At 37.2% G+C, this 25,681-nt stretch overlaps 1 protein-coding gene across 1 annotated transcript in view; it reads right to left on the bottom strand.

The window, feature by feature from the left end:
* The window catches only part of ARFGEF1 (ADP ribosylation factor guanine nucleotide exchange factor 1), an 83,845-nt gene that overhangs the window by 18,792 nt on the left and 39,372 nt on the right, over positions 1-25,681 (bottom strand). Inside the window, exons 8-22 of the mRNA XM_042840080.1 lie at positions 25,134-25,306; positions 22,696-22,829; positions 20,151-20,385; positions 17,314-17,413; positions 17,054-17,193; positions 16,817-16,925; positions 15,296-15,497; positions 14,012-14,123; positions 12,574-12,779; positions 12,389-12,473; positions 10,353-10,524; positions 8,694-8,845; positions 5,753-5,881; positions 2,289-2,447; positions 1,751-1,901 (exon numbers count right to left, since the gene is read on the bottom strand). Of these exons, the coding sequence (XP_042696014.1) occupies positions 1,751-1,901; positions 2,289-2,447; positions 5,753-5,881; positions 8,694-8,845; positions 10,353-10,524; positions 12,389-12,473; positions 12,574-12,779; positions 14,012-14,123; positions 15,296-15,497; positions 16,817-16,925; positions 17,054-17,193; positions 17,314-17,413; positions 20,151-20,385; positions 22,696-22,829; positions 25,134-25,306 (2,259 nt within the window). The remainder of the gene's footprint in view (positions 1-1,750; positions 1,902-2,288; positions 2,448-5,752; positions 5,882-8,693; positions 8,846-10,352; positions 10,525-12,388; positions 12,474-12,573; positions 12,780-14,011; positions 14,124-15,295; positions 15,498-16,816; positions 16,926-17,053; positions 17,194-17,313; positions 17,414-20,150; positions 20,386-22,695; positions 22,830-25,133; positions 25,307-25,681) is intronic.

Here is a 25,681-nt window from a genome sequence, read left to right as displayed (position 1 = left end):
CTTAGGCTACAACTTACTCACTGCTGTCTTACAACTTTGCAAATAGAAATTAGAGACAAAGAAAGCTGAACTTTTCAGTTAAAACTCGAAGTTTTAACTCCATTCCTATCAAGGAAACAAAAGAATAATTGGCTGTTTCTTTACTTTAACAACACTACAACGCTGTGAATTTTCAAGCAAAACTGAAAAGGTTCCTAGCAGGAAGAGTGATTGAAAAGACATTGAAAAGTAGGTGCTGCAAGAGTACACAGCTGATTGGCTTTTCATGCAGTAAATGAGCCTTTTGTTTTGCTTTTAGATAGACACCTCTACTTCAGCAGTAAGAGTGAAAGCTGCTGCATACCTACACCAGATTCTGGACACAGGTTTGAAAGATGAGACTTATGTGACATCAGGCTGCACCTTCATTAATTAAACAATTACTTGCCTGTAAAATGTATGGCTATATTCATGGGCATATACATTATGGGTTCTTCACAGAAGTACAGTTTTATGGATAGATGGCTAGAAAGCAGCATTCCCAAAAGTCACCACAGAAAAAAAAAACAATCCGCAACACAATGTGTGAAGAAGAGCAAAAAAACAGAGAAGCCAAGAAGGGGCCCTGTCAGAACACAGTCACTTAGTGTATGAAAACTGAATTCGAGTGAGTTAAACATCTTCCAATAAGATTAAAATTATATTAAGAGAAAATAGTTAAATTTCCATATGTGTACAGTAATAAGTATTCCAGAAATTCAATTTGGGCAGAAATGTTTTTATGCATTTGGGCATATGTTATGTTCCTTAGAAATGGAGTTGACAAAAGGAGAAAAAAAAAAATTTATGAGCTGGATCGACACCAATGACTGGCAAGTATGATTTAGAGACACCTGACTACAGTTTACATTCTTGAGCTGTTAGGACTTAAAATTTTTAAGGGCCTGTCACTGCAATGTAGAAATACTCTCAGTGCTTGGAAAAAGCAAAGCTGGATAGGTCATCAGGGAAAACTAAAGTGCAAGATGCATGTGATGAGGGCAGAGAGAAGCACATTATATGAGATGTTGGCAGATGCAGTGATTTCTAGGGATAAGGTTTCCCTTCAGCAAATCTTGGCAAGGTGAGGCAGGCCAAGGCAAAGCACGATGGAAAGAAAAGCACTGACTGCAGAGTAAGAACTACAGGAGGAAGACACAAAGCTAGATGAGGATGAGCTGAGGGCTGAAGTCAAGGTAACTAGTAAAACAATCATTACTGCTCGGAAAGAACACTGCAAGAACAATAAAGCTTGAGGAAACACAAAGGTTTTGCTGTACTGTAGGTAAAGTCACTCACAAAGCAGGAGAAACCTAGCAACATCTTGAAATGGAACATTTCTAACAGTCTAATGGAGTTACACAGCCTTGATATTTCGATACCCTACACCTTTAGTCATACATGGTACAATACTTAGTGCATTAACTCCGGATTATTATTTAATCTGGTCATACTATCAGCAGTACATTCTTACTTTATCAGCTATATTTTAAGAAAAATAAAGTATAATTTCTTTACATTTCTTACTTTCTCATCCCAACGATAATGATTCACAGAACAAACCAAATATTCCAGAGATGCCTACTCAAAGCATAAGACACACCATGTAGACATCATTTCAGAAGGACCACTCACACTCAGATCTCTGAATCTTGACAGACACCAATAATGAAAGCAAGGTGCAAACTAATGCGTGCCTGCACATGAAGTACTTAGTATCTGCATTACTTACCCAGCCCTAGCCCCACAAATTCATCAGGTGCCTGGTCTTTTGTTCCTGTAAAAGAACCTTCCCTGCCACGCACTGTCCCTGAGATGTAACGAGGTTTTACTCCAGTTCCTATTAGCTGGGCCAGCTCAAGTTGACTGATGCATTTCAGAATCTAGTACAGAGAGAAAAGAAGTTGGTTAGCAACAGAAAGTAGTTTAAAACAGTAAAAACAAAAACCTTAGGGCAGATGTTTATAAATTAATCTCCCTCCCCCGCCCCCCCCAAGTGTTCAAGGCCAGACAAGTATTCTTGCTCTTCAATATAAAATGAGAAGTAATTTGAATACTACAGCATTAGTCTCTTGCAATTTTTTTTTTTCAGAGTTGGACATCTTTTGCTACTTCAGCTGGCTACAGAATAAGCAATTCTATGTAATGTATGTGTGAAAGTACTTATGTGACACTTTAATATAGAAAACTGTGTTTATGCACAACTGAGCACAGAAGTACATTCAAACTCAGTAAGCACTCTTATAGCTCAAAAACATTAACTTTGGTACCTCATGCCAAGAATTTCCTAAATAGTTTCCATCTGTATGAGCCACTGTGATGAGAGTTTTAATTGTGTCAATATTCTTCTGCTTCATTTCGGTAATACCAGAACTCACTGTAAGTAATGTAAATCTTGCTAATGCTTGGACGTAGGCATCTCTTTCAAGCTACAAAGGAGAGAAAAAAGATTTGCTTTGCATTTTCTCAGTTTCCTGTTTTCAGTACAATATGTAATTTTAACAACTATACCATTTACCTTTTTCTTTCTTAAACTGAATTTCTGATGCATTTTACAGAACAAAAGTCTCACCAATTCTTCTGTAGTAAGCCAAAGGATAAAGTCAGGATCCCTCTACTCGGGAGCGTGAAGTATAATGTGTGACAGCATACAACACACAGGACACAAAGGTTATTAGCTTTCTAAGTCTGTTTGTTACATGACTATTTTTACAACCCTGAAACAGGATGCTGTTACAGAAGAAACACAGCTTCTTAGCTAAGCTTTTAGTGTTCTTTCACTGCACCTGGACCTTTTCTCAAAATGCTGCCTTAGCAGATTCTCCCAACTTTTACAATTTTTTTTTCTTTCTTTTTTTGCAACGGAGTCTAAATAACACATCTATAAAGCATCTTTTTGCCAATTCTGCAGAATTGTTCAAAAAATATTTGATTTATGCTACACACTTTGGACACCTCAAAAGCATGTGAGATGACTGTTACAGTTGGGTAAACAGCAACAGACCTATAATCTATGCAGATGAAATCCATCAAAGGGGCACAAAAGGGAGCATTCCACACATAGGTATCTAATTTCTAAGTATAGGGTGCTATTAACACCAAAGGAGAGACCTCAGTCTTATATCAACCCATCACAAATCTAGAAGGGGGATTACAGCTGAGCTCTCCAACATATTTTACTCTTCTGTCATGTAAGATCTCCAAAGTTGATAAAGTGAAATGGCTGCAAATCAAAGAAACAAATGACAACTATGAAAGATATTTAACTGAATGCCTAAGACTATTTTAAAATCGAAAATCGTTCAGCACAAAATAATGATACATTAAAAAAAAAAAGAAAATAAATCCCAGAACATGAGTAACTATGAGATATGGCTTGGTAGCCTGTGGTAGCAATGGTAGTGGGAGGATTGTTGGTCTAGATGATCTTGTAGGTCATCTTGTAGGTTGCAATTCTATGATTTATAGAGGGAGCAGGAATACCACAACAGAGGGCAGCAATACAAGAGTTGAATTCTCATAGTCATGCAGCTGTCCCATTCAGCCCCAACTACTATAACAGAGCATGCTGGTTAAGGCACAGCAAATGAAGTACAGGCATAAAAGTGGAAGCAGTGTGGTAGTAAGTGAGTAAGTTTTGGAGTCTACAAACTATCTTCTGATAAATAGTATTTTTATCTCTACCTTCCCACTCTGTTCTATACATATATCCCTTCCTTTTTTGATCCTTTTTCTAAGCCATTGAATTAAAAGAGAAAAACTAAGCCATGCATCTATTCAAACAGAAATTAAAAGAGATGAGGTAAGTGAACTGCACATATCCTTTATACGAACATCTTGTCCCAGCTGCTTAAGGAAAAAACCAAGAATGTGACAGGTTGAGGTTAATAGTATAAGTGATGAAAACAGAACCTTTTTACTGCTGTCAGAGGTGAACATGATCAGCTTGAAGTCTATTGTGTGCTTACACAATTAAAACAAAGCGTCTGGCTCCCTTCATTGCCTCTTTGGGCATGTAAAGTAATGGTTAACTGTTGAGACTCTGCTCTGAACTTCTATATGTTTATTCAGCAGTACCAATCAAGAGCACAAGAAAAATCTGCTTCCAACAGTAAGGATCCTTAAGTTAGCGGAAGCACAGATTTGCGAGACTCCTTCAAACCACCACAACTCTCTGGCACCTGAAGTCAGACAATGTTTTCACCTCATCAGGACCTTGTGTAATGGAACCACATCCTGTACTGTACTGAAGTCATCAACAAACCAGCTAAACTGCTCAAACAATAACACAACAGAATTTCCAAAGAAAACTAGAAACATCAGTTCTGAATTGAAATAAACAGAAAACATTAAGTTCCAGCAAATGAGAAGTGTTTCTTTTGAAACACCTTTAGTTCAGTACAGTTTGTACCAAACCAATGAAAAGGTACGGCTGCTTCTGCTACGTTCTTGGAACATTGGGATTTTGAAGCAAACTTGTTCTTGCCCTCCCCGGTAAGGACAGATCACTGCAGGACAGGGAGCAAACCTTTGCACATGCTGAAACCAATATCTGCAGCAGTTTCATGTTTGCAAACAAAAATAACAGGGAAGTAAATTTCATGCATAGCTGTAAGCTTCAAGGTAGGCTCTGTTAATCAAATTTATGTCTGTTCAGTTCAGAACAAAAAAAGAAAAAAATGAAGTGAAAAAGACAGGGAGGAATCACAGAATGGCCTGGGTTGAAAAGGACCACAGTGATCATCTTGTTTCAACTCCCCTGCTATGTGAAGGGTCACAACCACCAGACCAAGTAGCTGTATGAAAACTCTCAATGTGCCTTACCACATTAGTTCTAAAAAGTTAACTAATTTGTTCTATCAGAGTGAAAGAATAAACATAAGAGTTTATTAACTTATCACATTTCAACAGTTTGTATTTAAGTTAGTCTTACATGTTCCTTTTTTTTGGCGGGGAGGGGAAGGAGGGAGTTGGAGGGGATTGTTGTTTTCATTTTTAATTGTGAACAAGAAATAATAGATGAATTTGGATTACTCCTGTCTTCATTTATCCCTACAGAGGCTTATGGCACACTAGTCCCTCATTCAGTATGTTTACTACCCATGATTCTAAAATGAAAAGCAAAAACCAAACCAACCAACCAAAAACAAACCTCACATTTAATCAGAATTACTGTCCTCTAGAGACATAAAGTCTGGAACTCTTGGCACTGCACTTAATGCAAAATACATTTTTATGCATTTATGTCAGGAAAAACATTTCCATTGTCATTAAGGTTAAAATAGTACCCAATTATTAAAATCTCAATTTACTATTTTGTCTCTGTATTTGAGAACAGTACTTCAAGCACAGTTCACAGAAATACTATTTTACTTACAAAAAAGCCTAGAAAGCTGTTATTTTACATAATATCACCTACACTAGTAAAAAGCTGAAAAAAAGTACACTGCTTACAAGGAAACAAAAAATTCAGTCCATCAGCATGACAGCATTTATCACAAAACAACAGGGAAGATGTTACTTTAAACACTCTCAGTCAAATATAATACAAAGATTTCTGCTGGAAGAAATCCTTAAACATCAGCTGGTGTAAGACTGTTGTAAACGCACAAGTGAGCTGCCTCTGGGAATTACAGTGTACAGCTTTAGCAACAAGAACTTATAGAACAGTACTAAAACTATGCTGCTACTTAAAGCATTGTCTCAAGCTTAATTTTAACGTTTATTATTTTACCTGTATACTGAAAATACAAGCAATCCTGATAGCACACCGTATACCCTCCAAACAAAGAGATGCAACTTCTGTGTCATCACAGTCCTGTAGACCCACACTGAATGCAGCTAGGAAAGGTGTCCACGCCAACTGGAACATATGCAAAATAGAAATCACATTAACAGCTGCTAGAACTTGAAGAGAATAAATGTTACATTTTCAACACTTTGCTGAAGCTTCAGTTCAGCCCTCAACTCAAAAAAAACCTTGAAGTTGTCTTCTGAGAAAAGGAAAAAGTTATAAGAGACACCAGAGAAAAAACAGAAGTAATACAGACAAGCATTCCCATACAGAACCACTCTGTCACACCAAACAACAAAAACGTCAACTTGAGATAGCTAAAAAAAACCTCTATCCCCAAAGTTACATCAATTAAATGTCTATTACAGTTTTGGTATTCCCTAGATAACCAATCTGTTCTACATGAACACTTCACAGAACACGGAATAAAAGTAGAGCCAATAATTATGTCAAGAGCAGGTATGTTTAACTTCGCAGCACACAGTGTGCAAAGAAAGCTATGTACTTCAGTAAGTCACATTTATCGTGGTTTAAAAAAAAGGTTGAAAAAAGTAATGCATAAGAGAATGTATTTTATTAATTCAGCTACAATTACTCTAAGACAGTAAAAGGCTGTATATAGGCCCACTGTTTCCTCATGCCTTGTGTGGGACTGCAAGTATACTACACGATGTTATGGCAGCAGAATCCCATGCTGCTGTCCTTGTGGCTTAAGTTCCCCCTCCAACATGCAGAAAAAGGGATCTGAAGATGCAAAGGATTCTGTCATAACTACATGCCGTTATGAAGAGGAAACCACAGGGTACCAAGAATAATTTTAGCAATAATTACCCCAAGACACCGCAGATGCAAGACAGAATCAACGGCCACTGCAGGCAGCAACACAATTTCAAGTGAAAATGATTCATCAGAGTTTTGGATTCATTCAAGCTACTAATTCCAAAAGCACTACCTTGATAAACTACTTAAAACTTGCACACATCAAAACATCCCCCTGGGAGATTGTTTGAAAATTCAGATGAACTCCTTGATCCAGGACTTAATTCCCTACTGCACACCGCAGAAGTGCAGTATTACTTTTTCTTCTTTTTTCCTCACTTCCTTTTATGTGAATTTTCATTAACCAAAACCAATGCGAAATATTGCAAAACTGAAATACTTTCCTCCATTAAGAACCATCCAGAGGTCATTATGCTATGCTTTGTAACTACATTTATGCTGTTACTTATAACAGACTTTTGTCATAAAAGGTGAAAATCCATCACTTAAAACATATACTCAATTTTGGAGTGCTTAGATGGTTGCATAACATGTACTACTGCTCCGATTTAACCACCTGGCAAATCTGTCTATACAGATATGATAAGCTTTACTGTATCATCAATGGCTGAAGGAGACAGCTGGAAATTTAGAACATTTGCTGAAATCTAAATTATAAAGTCTAAATAGACAAGAGGTTTAGTATTCATAACTTCTATACCTCACGTTTGCCAAAACAGTTCTCTCTCCAACATACATACAGCATTGTCATCTGTTCTTTAATTAGCTTATGACAACAAGAAAATTTCTCTGATTAACTTCACAGAAGATGTTTACAGTGTTTCTCAGATGGCTTATATTTTGCTCTTTGAGAAAAACAGGATTTTAATAATGAACTTTTCAAATACAAAAGGCTAGAGATGTCAGATCAGTAGGGCTGGTAAAACAAACGGGAAACAAAAAAAATCTATAGTTTTTTTACATGCCTGTATGCAAATTATTTCATGTCAGCCTTTAAGACGACACTAGAGAGAAAAGGCATACGGTACATCTCTGCTAAGTAATGTCTGAATCTAGATCTTAATCAAGGGCTTCATTCTGCATCATTTTGTGTGGAGTAATGACCTACTTACCAATAATTAATACTGGTGATAAGCAACTTGGAATTCTGCCTCACAGACAGCAGTTTCACAGCTACATCCTCATTTCCTCTCTAGCCATGGTCTAAAGCTCAATCTGACTCTATAGCAAACTACATCAGGGAACTATTTGCCCCTTTTCAGGGTAGTCTTCTGAGAATGTAACTCCCTGGAGTAGTTCACAAAGGGGTCATATGAGCACCTGGGAAAAGGGCAGCAAATGAGAGCAGACAGAAAGAGCACAACGACCTCTATCGGGGTCAGTTTACCAAAACGAATTAGTGGCCAAAGATCACATCCACTAGCATTCTCTGACACAGTAAACTACTGAGCATATTTTTTAACTAAAAAACTGAGTCACTAGTATGGGAAAAGGCATTTGGTTTGCAGATAACTTTGCACCTACAAAGTGGTTAGGAAGGCTGTTTAGAATAATACAAGTTTTAAAAGCAAACAAATAAAAACCATCCAAGCTTAATACAGGTCTAGCTACCTACCCCCAAACTAGACAACCACCTAAGTCCCATTGAAATACTCATTTGAAACAGAGAACATCAGGCAGAAGTTTAATCCAGTAACTGCTTCCCCAAAACGTGAAGTAATCACTCTTCAGAGCAGCAGGAGGGACTCAAACAATAAACTGGGATTAGTCTGAGATTGCTTGGACTACATCTCCATACACGAAATAAAAATTCCATTATTTCAAGTTTTTAACTGGTCTTTACACTTTTGTTTCTCTCTGCACTCCTCCTAATTTCTCCATTGCATCAAGGCACGCAAACTCCTGAAATCCCAGTGTAAATGGAACTGCAGTAGAAGAGCTCGAAGCTCATTCTTCCCTTTACATGTTAAATAGGTTAAAAAAGAATCAAAACACAGTGGACACATACCTTCAGTATTTTCAGCAAATTCTGTCTGTCAGCTTTTTGTATGAAGAAGAAACTCCACAATATTTGCATTAAGTATCTAAAAATGTAGCTCACCTTAAACATGGGTCTCACATGCTCCAGGTGTGTTGCACTGGTAAATGGTGCCTGAACATGACTCACTGCCTCCATAAGAGCTTTAGCTGTCTTAGCCATTTGTTCCATTTCCAGATTATACAGGAGCCTTCTCTGCTTTTCACTGGCAACACCTGCAAACACATTTTTTCTTCTTTTTACATTCGTACATCTATAGCAGAGGCATCTTCAGGAATAACAGAATTTTAAAAATTTTCCATCAAGTTCCATACTTGAATTCAGGTGTTTTTGTTTGTTTGTTTGTTTTTGTATTCTCATTATTCTCCAAAGTTACTACAGAATCATAGAATGGCCTGGGTTGAAAAGGACCACAATGATCATCCAGTTTCAACTCCCTGCTGTGTGCAGGGTCACCAACCACCAGCCCAGGCTGCCCAGAGCCACATCCAGCCTGGCCTTGAATGCCTCCAGGGATGGGGAATCCACAACCTCCTTGGGCAATTTGTTTCAGTGTGTTACCACCCTCTGTGTGAAAAACTTCCTCCTAATATCTAACCTAAATCTCCCCTGTGTTAGTTTAAAACCATTCCCCCATGTCGTATCACTGTCCATCCACGTAAACAGTCATTAAGTTAATGCATCAGCAAGGTAAAATATTGACATCATTTAACTTAAGATGAGTTTATGTATGAAATGTAACCTAATTTTGATCCAATTTGCATTAAAAGCATTCTTCCTCTATCAGCTCAACTGACAACATAAAAATCATATCCACTAAGCTAATTTCAAATTGAATAGAAGTTTCATAGCAAGCCATCACTACAGCAAGCCACAGAAGTGCAAGGCCATCCTTTTTCTCACAGAACTACTTTTTCACCTTCTCATTTCAGTAGCAGAACATCCACCTTATTAAGAAAAACAAACTGAAGCCTAATACATGCAACTTTTTAAAAATTATAATAAAAAATTAACTGAGTGATGATAGAAAATTGGATGGGTGTTTTTTCAGATAAAATTTCCTGCAAGCAACCTGTTCAAAATACTAACCTAGGACTTCTATACAAATCTGTCTACATTAGGAATAAAGCAACAGTTTCACTTAATAGTCTCTGTCCAACAACTAGAATGAGTAACTTCTGAATTTTCACATGGTGCAAACCACAAGAAAGTCTATCTGGTATTAGAGAGAAGAAAAGATAATCTGAAAAGCATAGTCAGCTAGGGCCCTGTAAATGAGAAAGATTTTTGAAGAAGTCTGCTTATTGCAGGAGAAAAAAAAATCAACAACAATAGAACACCACCACAATGCTTAGCCCAAAGCCAGAAGGTACTACTACTGTGTTTGTTCTACACCACACTTATTTGACAATACTCCTATTCCATGAAGCCCTCATACGTATCTCCCTCTGTTGTTGGTCAACAGCAAAGCCCATACTCAGCATACTCAGTGCACTAAAAACCAGAAATTCAGTAGCACAGGGAAGTGAGAATAAACAGTTGCATTTAACACACATTTGAAGGTGCAACCTACATGCATTTATGTCAAGTAAAAGAACATGATGTGAGTTATGTGTCTATTATTGAGTTATATAGATCATATTGATTTCATTGCTCTCCCATTTTGAATAGGACACATAGTTACATGACACTGAAGAGCCAGTGCTAACTGCAGTTACTTACTTTGCTTACTGGATTTTGTAGGTATTGTTAATTCTTTTGTTTCTTTCATTGAAATCTTCTTTCCAGCTATTTCATTATAGATAGCAGACAGATATTCTTCAGGGAGATCTTTACTGTCATTGATACCTCTATTCATTTTAATATATTGTTCTTTCGTCATTTTATTCTTAACCTGAAAACCAGAAAGAATCTTTTAATACGAACAAGAAACATGCTCATAAAAGTTAAAACACTTCCTAAAAGCAGCTGGACAGATAAGTTAACATGAACCTTCTGATTCAAAAGAAATTGTTAAGTACCCAACATATGCAAGATTTCTTTATCAAATCTACATCGTCGTGCATGGACATGTGGGCACTACAACATATTTTCAAGTAGGAACTGCAGGTATGTCAGCTATACGTTACCAAAAATTAACTTTTTTCATACAGACCAGACTATTTGTTCTAAAAATAACCCCAGAATTTAATACTTTTTGCAGATTTTTTTTTTTCTTTTAAAATAATAATGGCTAATTACCAAACTTTCGAATATTGTGCACTGTGGAAGCGAGCTTTTGTTTACTGAAATAAGGCTGTATCATAACTGTCTGAAATCAGGAGTAGATTTGTGCTAAAATCAATGGGTAATGTAATGTAACTTATGTAAGTAGTTACATAAGTTCTACAAGACAGTAGATTACTACTTTCAGTGTCATAGCCAATTCAAGGTAGGAAAACAATACCTTACAGAAAGTGCTAACCAAAACAACTTAAAAATCTTCATATCCATGGGACAGCGTTACTTAAAAGGTATACAAACTTTAGCTACCATATGTTTTAAGTGCATACTACCATCCCTATCTCTAAATAGGAGAGATATGAAGGGTAGACTTCGGTGGATAACAAATTGGTTGGAAGTTGTAATCAGAAGGTTAACGGTCAATGGCCCTACATCCAAGAGGATGCTGGTAAAGAGTGCTGTCCCCCAAAGGGTCTATATTGGACCTACTACACTAACATTATTAGCAATGACATAGATGATGGGATTGAGTGCATCGTCTGCAAGTTTGCTGATGACACTAAGCTGAATGGGGCACTTACACATAAGAAGGAAGTTCAGCCACCCAGAAGGACCTCAATAAACTCAAAAGGCAGGCCTTTGTGAACCCTAATGAGGTTCAATAAACCAAAGGGCGAGCTTTTGCACTTGGGTCAAGGCAATCCCAGATATGTATGCAAGTTGGGAGAAGAACTCCTTGAAAGCAGTCCTGCTGAGAAGGACTTAGGGGTCCTGACTGATGAAAAACTTAACACGAGCCAGCAGTGTGCACTTGTAGCCTGATAGGCCAATGGTATGCTGGGTTTCATTAGAAAAGGAATGACCAGCAGGGTGAAGGAGATGACTGTCCCCCTCTGTTCTGCCCTTGTGAGGCCCCAGCTTGGAGCACTGCATCCAATTCTAGGGCTCCCAAACATAGGAAAGATGTGAAGTTTTTGGAAAGGATCCAGAGGAGGACCATGAAGATGATCAAAGAGCTGAAGCACCTCTCCTATGAACACTAGTTGAAAGACCTGGACTTAGTCTGGAAAAGAGAAGGCCACGTGGAGACCTCACCGCGGCCTTCCCATATTTGAAAGGAGATTATAAACATGAGGAATATCAACTTTTTACACAGGTAGATGTGATAGAACAAAGGGGAATGATTTTAATCTAAAAGAAGGGAGATTTAAATTAGATGTCAGGGGAAGTTTTTTACTGAGTGGTGAGGTGCTGGAACAGGTTTCCCAGAGAGGTTGTGGATGCCCCATCCCTGGAGGTGTTTAAGTCCAGGTTAGATGGGGCCCTGTGCAATCTGATCTAGCATTTGATCTAGTGGCTGGCAATACTGCCTACGGCAGGGAACTTAGAATTCGATGATCCTTGAGGTTCCTTCCAACCCAAGCATTTCTATGATTCTGTGATCAAACTGAACATTAAGCTTTTACAACTACATTGTCAAAAAGGCTGAAATTTAGATGTCTACAGATGATAAAAATATTTCCATAGCAACATACCTGTGGACTGTGAAGATCTGTTGTCAACATGATAATTGAGTAAGCCAAGACATATGCAGTGTCTGCACTAGCAAAAAGAGTTTGCCTGAGTTGAGAAAGAAGAAAAATAACAGCAAATTTAACATATTAGGAATCTTCATTTGTTATTCAACTTTCCAAAATTCAGGAGATAAAGCATGGCTTACCCTTGGTTACATTCTAAATATCTGGCAGCAAATTTCTCCATTAGCCGATCAATTTTTTGAGCCTCTCCTGGAAGGCGAAATCCCTCTAGAAACAGACGCAGAGCTGAAACAAAATCCTTTCCTGAGAAGTCATGCTGGTCTACGTACGCATACATGACTTCTTTGTTGAATTTATCATTGTCTCCCAGGAACTCCCCAACCTGAGTCTAAAATAAGAACAGAGAAATACAAACTAGCACACTTACACTGGGGGCAAGGGAAGAGAGGTAGGCAGATTAAGAATAACAGACTCACTGCCAATACATTACACAAAAAGAAAAGCCTGAATGCAGCTCAGACACACACTGCTGCTTCTCCTCTATTCTCTAAAGCAAAGCATTTTGCCTAGATATTCCAATGCTCTCTTACATGCTCTATATGCCTGCTTTTTTACTCCTCTGATTTGACTCATGTACCATTTTGTTCTATTAGACAAGGACCACATGTATAAAAGACAGCATTACCAGTAACTTCCTTTCTCTGCTCTTTATAGCTGGGGAACTTATAGGAATGAAAGGTTTACTAACATAAACTTGATACCCACTACAGTATAGACTTCAAATGCCTGAGAACCATGCTCAAACATATGTTGGTCATGTTCAAACACATCCCCCTGATGACTGTCAGTGCCACTATCAGTGCTACCTTGGATTCAGAGAAAGGTGTCTGTAAAAATAATTTGCATTCAGATAAAGGTGCCTGTATATATAAACTGAGGTTAACAAGTTTTGATGGCTGATTCTAAATTCCAGTTTGAAATTTGTTGCTGAAGCCAGAGCTGCAATCATGGGTATATGCACACCTTTCCTCAGGAAATAACTAGGTAGATGCTAAGCACAGCGGTGCTGGCTGCTGTTTAAGAAAGTTGTGTATTCTGTGACAATACCGATGTAAGATATTCCCATCATCCTCTGCCAGATACTGCAGGACAATCCCAAGTTCAGCAACAGCTCCCTAGCAGTAAACCAAATCAAACACAATATCTAGACTAAATAACTTTCCCCATGGAGGCAGCAAATGCACTTTTCACGTTGTCAGTGCCACATTCTTTTTCAGCTGTCTATGAAGTCCAGTTAATTCTGGCAGTCCCTTTCTGGACTCAATAAATACAGTTAACTAAAATACATGCCTAGGAACATCAGCAAGTCTTGAGTCAGCTCAAGTAGGTCCACCTTTTTACACTCCACTGAACTGTAGGATGCTTATGTGACAGTGTACAACTCTCTTTCATATTGTAACTTATATTCATAACTCCATGACTTCCCAAATTTTCAAAGACAGAAGTTTCCTTCTCCATTGCACAAGCAAATCATATGCTTTAAAACACTCGTGTGACTGGCAATTAGTATCAAAACATCAACATAACCAAGAAAAAACATCAGGAAAACAATTTTCTTACTGAATCTAATCTCTCCTCTTGATGCAAGAACTGAGCAATATCCTCAGGGGTAATGCCAAGCATTCCTTGTTCTTGCAGGTACTGAATCCCCCTCTTTGGCTTCTTATTGAACCTGTACAATCAAGATCAGGATGGAATGAGAGTTAACTCTCCCCTGTGCACAAAACTATAAATGCTTTAACAAAGAAGATTAAATAAATTTTGGATGAGAGATTAAAAATCTGTACGTAAGTATTTTCCCTTTATCAAACTATGTATCAGAAAGGAGTAAGTTATTCCTGATTATTCCCTTCATCAGACGATGAATTTTTACTCCTGTGAATGGCTGCCTCTTATGTAAATGCCCTTATGGCATCCAAGCCGGTCCTCACACAGAACCCACACAGAAACAGAACTATTATTTAGTCTGATTTTCAGTTTCTGCCCTTCCCTGATCTAACAAAAACAAACTGGAATTCCATGTCTATTGCACATTCCAGAACTGCATATTCGTGTATACATATGAATATGTACATAGACGTATAAACAAAACACGTTTTGAAGGGTTATCTTCAGGAAAAGAAAAACATACACATCAGCAAATCAGCAAATTCTTCATCTGGAAAGGAATAATTATGCTTTGTTGCTCTTCGTTTTTGTCTTTGTGAACGACTCTATATATCCAGGAGTTGCCTATAAGAATGGAAATGCACTAGACAAGGAACCAAGCGACAGAAAGAAACTGAAACACTGAAGGCCTAAGGCATGTCTTTTCAGAGTCTGAATACTACACCACAGAAAACTTCTAGTTCTGCTTAAAGTGACCTCAATGAGGAGATGAGGTGACGAGTCTGAAATCACATGGAAGATTCATGTCAGAATCCATGAGCAATGATATTATCCTACAGTTCAAATTATGAAAAAATAATGAATTAGGAGGAGGCTATTTCACTTCCGCCAGTAACGTGTACAGCAAAACAGGTACTATTTAACTGATTACGTGAGCTCAATGTTCTTTATATACCAATTAAAAATCTTATTTTTAGACAAGCAGGTCTGGAGAAAAAAGAACAAACATTCAGAGTACTCATCTTCTAGCTGTGAGGAATTAGGTTAACACAAAACACTGTTGACAGGCTCCAAAGGGGACACCATTCAGCACTCTTTCACCAGAGGAAGTGCTGTTACATCCAGAGTTTTTTTCCTAACACAAGATGAGTATCTATGAGGAGAAGGAAGAAAAACCCAGCAATCTTCATAGTTCCAATAGAATCCACCCTCCCATGGGTGATAAAAGGCACTCACAAGTCAATTCCTTGTTCTATTATTTCCTTTTGTTGCTTTAGGACCTCAAACTGCTCTGGGTTGTCAGTGCCAGACATCTGTGTGCTGTAGCTGCCAATTCCTGATGAAGCAGTAGAATCCAAGGAATTCAAGCTTCCATATCTGTTAATTGTCTCCGGGTGTTTGGTTTCATTGCTGTCCTGTTCTGTAGGTTTTTCTTGCCCTACAAATTGAAAGGATTACATATGTAGGAAATACAGCGCATTCAAGTGAAGAGAAATCGAAATCAAATCAAAATAGTTCTTCAATTATCTTTCAAATCCTCTCTAAAGGGTTCTAAAAGTTGTAACAGTTATCATCAATGATATATTTATTTTTCTATAAATACTCTGGTTTTGCTTTCATTGGGAAGATAAGCAAAGAATCACTAGAGTGCATCAAGGAGGATTCTTTCATCATATCACATATTTGATATTTAAACTTAAATTACAACTATACTTTGTAGTACCTAGGGAAAAACAAGAACAACTCAGAAACCTAGTTATAGATTCTTTTATTCTTATGGTGGAAGTTATCTTTGACAAAAGCAAATCACACTGCAAGTTTCTGAAACAGAGTGCCTAAAAATGTTTATGATCACACATGCCAAGTGGCTGGTGCTCTCACTCAGTTCAGTGACAGTAGTGCTAACCACCTCTAAGCTTCCACTTCGTTACTTCAACTACCAAACTAACCTCTTAACTTAAAAATTCTGGTATAACCTTAATAGTTTTAATCTCAGGCCAGATTGAAACAAGAATAAAGCAAGTAGTGATTCAGTTACTTCACTATTTACAACAATGGAAATTTCATTAGCTATATATTAATAAATCACAGAATCATAGAATGGCCTGGGTTGAAAAGGGCCACAATGATCATCTAGTTTCAACCCCCTGCTATGTGCAGGGTCGCCAACCACCAGACCAGGCTGCCCAGAGCCACATCCAGCCTGGCCTTGAATGCCTCCAGGGATGGGGAATCCAGAACTTCCTTGGGCAACCTGTTCCATTGTGTCACCTCCCTATGAGTGATAAACTTCCTCCTAATATCTAACTTAAATCTCCCCTGCATTAGTTTAAAACCACTCCCCCTGTGCTATCACAATCAGCCCATGTAAACAGTCATACCCACTCCTGTTTATACTCTCCCACCAAATATTGGAAGACCACAATGAGGTCTCCCTGGAGCCTTGAAAAGAAAAAAATCACCCTCCATCCTAGTTGCTTGAATAGTAATTTAATCAATATGAAACTAAAGGCATTTCAAATTACATTTTATGGTCTTTTTCAAAGTTAGAAATATGCGAAATAAAAGGATTTAGTAATCTCCAGAGTAACCGCATTACAGGAATTCATACAATTAAGACAGAAAATCATATAAATGACACTAATCCATGCATGAGGTTTTACCAATCTGGAAACTATAAATATCGAAATACTGTAGAAACTAAATTCCAATGGCACCTCTTTACTAAAACGAAAAGCAAGACGCCTCATGCCTTACCAAGTGTTGTCTGAGAATTGGGATTTACATATTGATCCTTACTCCACTCCACCATGCACTTCAAGATTGATACTAAACACTCCAATCCTTTCTTCCTCAAACTTAATTCCTAGAAAAAAAATCAAAAGAAATACATTAGTGGAACAAAGAGCTTCATTTTATCCTTTCAAGAAACATGAATTTTCAAAAGGTTTGGTAGTTTTGTTTTTTTTCTACTGTTGTTGTTGTTGTTTTTACCTGAACGTTGGACATGCCTAGTTCTTGGCTACCTCTTCCTTGAGCAATCTTTGATAGGTCATTAACCAGCCTTTCAAATATATTTGCTGCATTTAAGTCACAATCATAGTTCACGTAGATGTCCACTACACTCTGGGCATCTATAAACAAAGTGACATTGTCAAACCTGGAATCAAGACTACATCATTCAACAGAAGACAACTACTGTTTTGGTTTTCAGCATAAAAATGTAAAAACTGTAACAAAGAAGATCTTAGTACCTGCACATATCCGTGTCAGCGTCTGTATAACCATCCACTTATGATCGAATGAGCTAGTAGATGTTTCCAGGATATACAGGAAAATTTCTTTGAAGAAAACCTAGTATTTCAGAAAGAAGAAAGAAATCCATTACTTGCACTGTAGTGAAATTTGATGGCCAGTATTCCAGTGCATTATTCCAAAAGCACACGTATAACAGAAAAGAACACTCAAGAAGAACAGGAGAAAATAGAATAAAGAAAAAAGGTAGAAAATACAGTTTTGTTTCTTGTGTTTAAATCAGGACTTCAAATTAGTATTTACATACTTCTGGACAGCTAAAAACTTGTTTTATGTTCTGATCACTCAAAATCAGAAGAACCAAGAATGCTGTGAAATACCCAAAGTCCATATAGCCTAACAGGAAATCTAAGATACTTTTAGAGTTCAGAATCATTTAAGATTTGGAAATAGACATTACCCACCACAAACTATTTTCTCTACAAGATGATGATATGGCACAGATGTAAAGAATGGTAAATCATGTCAATTAAAAATATCAGTATCATTATAAGGGAGATATCCTGATAGAGGCGGATCACTAAACAGCAGCATCAAAAAAGTACCGGTCAGACAGCACTGAAAAATGCAACACATCCATTAACAGGAAGTTCATCTTCTAAAAACAAATATTAACGTTCCTTGGAATTACTTCAGTGCTAATGTTTTTGCTCAGAAGTGTGATTATTTAAATCCCCTCTCAACTGGGTCCTCACCACATGCATTAGTATTTTAACCTGAATAATTTCAAATGGGTATGCTTAGCAGGTACAGCAGGCTTTTTCTCACTTCTTCTAGATTCCATGCTAGCCACCAGCTAGAGACAAGAACAAGGCTAATTTCATTTTAACTCACATACTTCGGGAAAAACAAATGAACAAAACACAACAAATAAAACAAACCAAACTGACACTAAAGTATTTCCACAAGGAAAATGTACTAAAAAAAAATTCATTTTGTTGACCTCTTTAGACCAAAACATGCACACAGCAGCACAACCTTGGTTACATTCTTAATAAGGATCCCTATGAAATATAAAAGGTCCAACAGATAACAGATCAAAGACTACTGTGAGTGGAACAAAATTTTAAGCATTTAAAAACACTCAGAATAATGTGGTTTTATTAATAAGTTTATGGAATCCAAACAGAGGAAGACAATTTTAATATATGTCCTGCTATGAGCAATTCTTAGTTTTGGGGAGGGGAAAAGGAGTGTCAAGGCAGAGATAAACATCTTAAGTGCAAAAACATTTCAAGCTACAAGAGAAATTAAGAGCACAGTCTGCATACTTTAAAGACGCTTTAGATCTCTATGCTTCTTAAGTGGAATTTTTGCTCCTAATATCAGCTTTGGAAAAGCACATTGCATGATGAACAATTTCTCGAAGTTGTGCTGATTACATACCTTTAATTAGTTAAAAATAGTATTGAGCACTATGTCACTTATGGCAAATCATGCTATAGAGCTGAGTTTTTATTTCTAGCATATAAAAAAATTAAACTGGAAAAGAGCAATTTTTTTTTCATTTGGTCAACTGAAAATAAAAAAAGGTGCTAACTTATTCACCATCATCAAAAGACAGTGATGGTTACACACAGTCAAGTGGCACTCTTTGATACCTAAGACCAGATCTGGATGAAAACCACAGAGCAAAAGGAGTAGGGAGATGGGAAAGTATGCCAGAATTAGCCATACATTACTGTAAATACAGCCAGTGACCCATTTAGAAATACAGTTATACAGTTACAACAGAGTTCAGAAAAGACCTAGTATTTAACTGTCAGAGGACATTGCTAGTGGAAAATTTAAGTCAAAAGACTAAGGGAGGTTGGTCTTTCAACAGAATCTGAAATTACTCTTTAAAATATGCTAAGAATATCTTGAACAGATGATGAACATTGCCTCAATCCCAAAATCTATAGATTTTACATACTGTAAATCAGAGCATATGGCTCTCCTTACAGCTCCAAGACAAAAATTGAATGTGAAGATATCTACTTGTCTACCCACATCTTTTGAATAACCTTTAGGATCAGTAGCTGCAAGAAAATTCTTTACTCACAATCAGGGAATAGATTTCTTGAAACCATACTTTATAACAGATAGATATTTAACAGTATCAAGCGCAGGAAAACTAGGTTATTCCTCTAAAGATTTCATTAGACATCAACTCAAACAGTGACATACATGGATGAAGAAATGAGTGAATTCAAGGTCTTTATAACTAGAATATTATCTACATCTCCCAGCATCTTTTCACAAACTTGACTTCCAGACTTAAGAGACTATCTGTAAATCAAAGCATGTTTTGCACAGTAAAATTTATTAGTTTATGTAAATGTCTACTTTTAAGTGATGAAATGGCCTACTTCTTTTTCAAGACTTCATTTTATGTTCAAGTTAAAATATGATGGTAATTTTTTTAAATAGTCCTCCTCAGAAAAATTTTCCCATCAGTTCTCCACTTAACCACTCAACTTGAGACTGCCTGAAGTGCCACTCCTGATGTTACAAAGCAAATCTTACTGAATCTGTAACTATTTCAAAGTAAATGTTGACATTTTACTCAAATGTGATTTCAAAGATATTTCACCAATTGCCACTAGCTGAGAAAGAGTTTCTGTGCATGGACAGATCTGGAAAGTCTTGCACAAAAGCTGGAATTCAGAAGAAAAGAAAGAGAAGAAAGAGAAGAAAGAGAAATTTCTTTAAGCAACACCAAGTTACATATAAATATAGACAGAAGTAGACTTAGCCCACCACATCTTTTAAATTAGGAAGCCACACAACGTACCTCTATTTGCATCTTCAGATGAGTCTTGAAGTTTGAGAGAAGGGTAAGAAATATGGAAAGTGAAAGTTCAAAAACTTCTGGAACTGATGAGACTCCATTTTTTGACAGTGCAACACAAAGATACTGCTTAATAGCATTAATAAACATCTCATTGGTCCTGAAGACAGGCCCTGCATTTTGTAGAATGGACAGAAGCAACTGCAATGAAAGAATCTTTGACCGCAGTTCATGAGATCTGGAATAAATCAAAACAGTACATCAGCCCAATACAGTACATGAAACAAACACAAATTCAAAACAATTTGCTTCCTTCCACTACTACTGAGCCACTCTCTCTTCTGTAGCATGGCACATCTAATAACAGTGACAACAGCAGGCAATGCTATCCTTTCTTAGTCAGAGCACGAAGTTCTTGTTTTTCTGCTTTAATGGCACTTTGAAGATCTCATCTAAAAGATCCATTCCATCTACAGAATCCTGACTACCAAAAGCTGACAAGTGACTTCAGGAATTCTTCTTCCCTGTTTCCACCAGAATGGAAAAAAAGGTAAGGACCATAATGAAAACAGCCTTAACCTACTGCTTCTTATTGCATCTATTTCCTCTAAATATGTTATTTCACAGTATTTATCAGTCACTAACTCCATTTCACTCCAAGTGCAGCAAAAATACATAGTTTGCCTATTTTAAGTGTGGCATTAGCAAAATAGAGCAACTACAGCATTGTCAAGAGTTTCACAGTAGCAATGTGCTTCATACAGACATCATGCATGACATCAAGAGTACAGCTGGCACACAACCATACTGTTTTGCAATGAATTGCAAAAATTTAGCTATAAAGAGAATTTCAAATGTAAATTAAGTATTGCATATTGACTACTTCCAGAAAGTGTGAACTCATAATCCAATCCTCATTTGTGGGCCTTACTAATTCTGTGAGCAAGTGTAAGCTTGCTTAATTTTACAAAGTTTAAGGACTGAAATCTAATAAATAAACCTTCAGGGCATTTCTTTCCCATCTTATTTTACTTAAGGGGAAAAGGAGCCAGCAAGTTGCAAAGAATGCAATCTTGATGTCAACTTGTGATTTTAAGCTAAATCTCCATGCCCAGTCAGCCAGAATTTTAAAATATTTTCATTAACATTTCTTTAGAAAGCCAATTTCTTTAGAAAGCAATTTTTATAGAGAGGAGGATATATTTATTTGTTGTCACAGATATCCTATTCTCTCCCAATTACAGCATATTTGTAATAATTTATAAAGCCATCAATGCCTCAGAACCACAGATAAATTCTAGGCGCTTCTCCAAAGTCAGAACATCTCTGAACATCTTTGCAGATAATCCCTGTTGTTCTGAATGCCACTTCGTTCTAGATGAAGAGCCTAATCAGCTCTACACTGAACATCAAGGATTTTATTCCAATGAGATGTGCCAAGTACCTTAATATTGCTGCCCTTCTAGATTAAGTTAATCCTTAAAGCCTTTGGTAAATTGATACATTCCTAGATCCAGAGTACCAACTAAAAGACTTTTGTGGCACTTCCAGGAAGACAAATTCTCACAAAGAGAGAGGAAAAACCTCATGCCCCAGTCTTCATTCCTGCATATCTTGACTTCCTGTAGTGTCTCAGAAGATAACAGTTTGAAAAATGACTAACCCTTCAAAATCATTTGTACTGCATGATAATTTTCAGGTTATTAAACTCACCACACTACTATAAGCGATTAAGCTACACTGTCTTAAATTCATCTAATTTAGACGTTAGATCTTGGAAGAGTAAAGCTGATTTTAAAGAATACTGAACGTCTGACTTTCAACAGTGCTCATTTTATAGTTTTAGTATCTTAGGAACAAAAAAGCAATCCTCTTTAAAATTGTCACAAAATGTTCCTAACAGACCAAGATAGAGGCACACAGATTCCATAAGACATGAGGAAAACCAAGGTCTTTGCCAAGAGACACAGTGATACTGTCACTCAGCCACGAAGGAGAACATTTTTCTGTTTGTTTTCCAACAAACAGTTTGTTAAGCTGAACTCAAAATAGGATATCTTCAGTCAAAGGGTAAGATTTTCAAAACATGTGTGTTCAGAAACAGAAGCGTTCAACCTGAGCAAGAAAACAAAATGCACCATAACACCAATTTGTCATAATGAGTACCAGTTCAATGCAAAGCATTCTGCATATATAAGGGCTATCCAACATACAAGAGAAAATCGATAGGGTACACGCTTAAGGACTTCTTTACAAACCCTGCTGAAAAGCATTAAACAGGGGAGCTAGGAAGAACACAGTGTACTTACAGGAAATGCAGCACTGTATTAAAAGAGCAGGCATTATTAAGAAACTTCTGAAGACTAGATGGGTAACAGCAGATGCTTTCATTCAACATACTAAAATGCTTTAAAACCAAAAAGGACCTTCTCAAAGGTGCAAAAAAACCTTTTAGTAACAGGGCATTGTCAAAAATATTGAAATAATTTATTTTTATTTTCAAATTATAAAAAAAAGATTAATTATGAGAACTCTCAATTCTACTTACTTTGGATCTGGTGGTCCATCTGATAGGGGCTTCATGGAGAGTTTACACAGTGACCTGAATACAAGGAAGGCATCCTTTTGTAAAATGTGGGAAAACTTAGCACCAGGTGTAGGTCCTGAAGAATTTCCAGATTCCTAAAGAAGTTAACATATTTCAGTATTCCATTCTGCATTAGCAAGTTGTGTAGGGAAATCCCCACCTCCTAGCAACAAGAAGTTAAGATATTATACAGATATAACCAGTTGAAGACTAAACTAAAGTAAACAAAAAAGGATTCTGCAGTACGGTTAAAATGAATGAACTCTGTAATAATACATGCTATCTCAATAAAACGCCAGTATTACATTGAAGACTGTCCCTGAAATTACAGACTAGTGGGAGATGTGGAGCTGTCTTGGGCTGAATGACCAAAAAATAGCAGAATTTTCTAGTTTTGGCACAAGAGGAGGGCCAGCAAAGTTGCTCCCTTGGACTTTCTGAGGGCAGACTTGGAACTATTCAGGACACTAATAGGGATGGCCCCCTGGGAGTCTGTCCGGAAGGGTAAAGAGGTCCAGGAAGGCTGGATGCTCCTCAAGAAGGAAGTCTCAAAGGCACAGGAATAGCCTGTTCCTGTGCTGTAAGATGTGCCAATGGGGAAAAAGACTGACTTAAGTATACAGGGAATTTCTTCTGAGGCTCTATGAGAAAAAGTGAGTCTACCTCCTGTGGAAGAAGTGACAGGCAACTCTGGGAGAGTGCAAAGCAGTTCTTAGGATATGTAGGGAGAAAATTAGAAAAACAAAAGTGCAGCTTGAACTCAACATGGCCACTGGGTTAAAAGAGAACTAAAAACTTTTTACAAATATATTAACAATAAGAAGAGGGCTAATGACTATCTCCATCTTTTACTGGATGTGGTGCAGAATTTGAATGAGGATAGGGCAAAGGTTGAGGTTCTCAGTGCCTTCTGTACATCTATCTTTGAAAGTCAGACCAACTACCAGAGTGTCAGGAGCACTGCAAAATGGACCTGGGAGTTCTGGCTGATGCTTAGCTGAATGCAAGCCAGTAGCGTGCCTAGGTGGCTGAGAAGTCCAACTGCATCCTGATTTGTATCAGCAATAGTGCTGCCAACAGGACTAGGAAAGTGACTGTTCCTCTGTATTCAGCTCTGATGAAGCTGCACCTCCAGTACTGTGTTTAGTTTTGGGCCTCTCATTACAAGAGAGACATTGAGGCCCTGCAGCACGCCCAGTGAAGTGTAACAAGTCTTATGAGGAGCAGCTGAGAGATTGTTTAGACTGGAGGAGACTCAGGGGACACATTATAGCTCTCTGCAACTGCCTGAAAGAAGACCGTAGGGAGGTGAAAGTTGACCTCCCTACATATAACTAGTGAGAGGATGTGAGGGAATGGCCTTAAGCTGCAGAAAAGGAAGTTCAGGCTGGATATCGGGAAAAAGAACTTCTCCGAAAGAACTAGAATGGGCTGCCCAGGAAGGCAACTGGAGGCATTCAAAAAACATTTGCACACAATACTAAGGGACATGGTTTTGTGGGGAATTGCTGGTGGTAGGTAGATAGCTGGACTGGATGATCTTGGAAATCTTTTCCAACTTTGGTGATTATATCATTCTATAGGGGTCAGGCTTAAACGTGGCGCCTTGTGAATAAACTGCCTTTAATTATTTTCTGTAGGTAACTCCAGCTCAAGAAAAAATGCGTGACATTTCAAAAGAATGCAAGTGATTTCCTATCTGAAGCAAAATACTCCAGCAAAACTTCTGTCCTATGTTACACACCCCTAAAATCTTGCAGTTTTGTGCTGTTGTTCCTAATATAAACAAAATGTTAATATTTCACTTGTATGGCATACATGGCACACATTTTAGCTTACAATCTATTCTCCTCAAACATGATTATTCAGTACACTTTGGTATCAATAGATACTGCACACATGGTATCTGATACAACACTGGGAATGCATTTCCAGATCTTTTTTGTTAATGAAAATCAAATCTCATCAGACAAAACTATTAATCCTAAATCACTGCAGAAACAGTATGCTATAAGCTTAGAATTTGTATTTATCATGTGAAAAAAGCATATGGAAATTACATAACCATGTGTACAATACATATATATCTATTTAGTGCTAGTTTCATTGTTTCTTAGGTGCATTTTGAAAAACGGGGAAGAATTCTCTCATCTTGAAACACTGTTCCGTGCTGCAGCTAAAAATATGGTAGTCACATGATAAAAATTAACATTGAATACGAATATTTTTTAAAAATAAACAGTGCACTAAAAGGATGTTTAGAATGTGAGTTAGTACTTATAATTCATTTGAGTAAAATATTTTATGTAATTACATCAAATATTTTCTGTATAACCACTGGGCAATACTTAAAGCGTCCTGCTTTTTTTCAGTATTTGCTAACCTATACCTGCCTGTACCTGAGTATCATTGGAAGAGACGGATAATCTGTCATCCGGTAAAGATGGTGTATAAGCAACAGAAATTGGAGTCCCTGGAATTCCGTTTGCCTGAATGTTTTCACTGTCACTGCCATCCTCTAACGTTACAATTGTTCCATCACCACTTGCACTTTCAGCAGATCCTTCTATATCTAGCAGAGAAGAAGAGATGTAAAAACTAAACCAAATGTTAAGTCAGAGCACAAAATAGAAGAAGTGTACATTTAACACTTGAATAACAGAAGTACTAGAAGCAAAAGTGTTTTAAGAAAAATCTTAAGGGAGAATTTATATGGCTCTATATAACTAACAAACATCCAAATAATTTTTACTAATGAAAATTACAATAAAAAACAACTTAGAATTTGACACTGCAGTTTTACCATTTTGCCAATTTTCCAGCAAGTACTGGAAAAAAAAGTCACAGATTTTATACACACTTTTCAACAAACTGCAAAATTCAGTGTTTCACGGCTACTGCAGAGATGGCCCATTTAGGAATACGTTATTTGGGAACAAAACTAAAA

Source organism: Centrocercus urophasianus, unplaced genomic scaffold (assembly GCF_019232065.1).
Source record: "Centrocercus urophasianus isolate 14NV4802_14NV808 unplaced genomic scaffold, USGS_Curo_1.0 seq_11, whole genome shotgun sequence".
NCBI lineage: Eukaryota > Metazoa > Chordata > Aves > Galliformes > Phasianidae > Centrocercus > Centrocercus urophasianus.
This window is presented reverse-complemented; position numbering and strand designations above follow the sequence as displayed.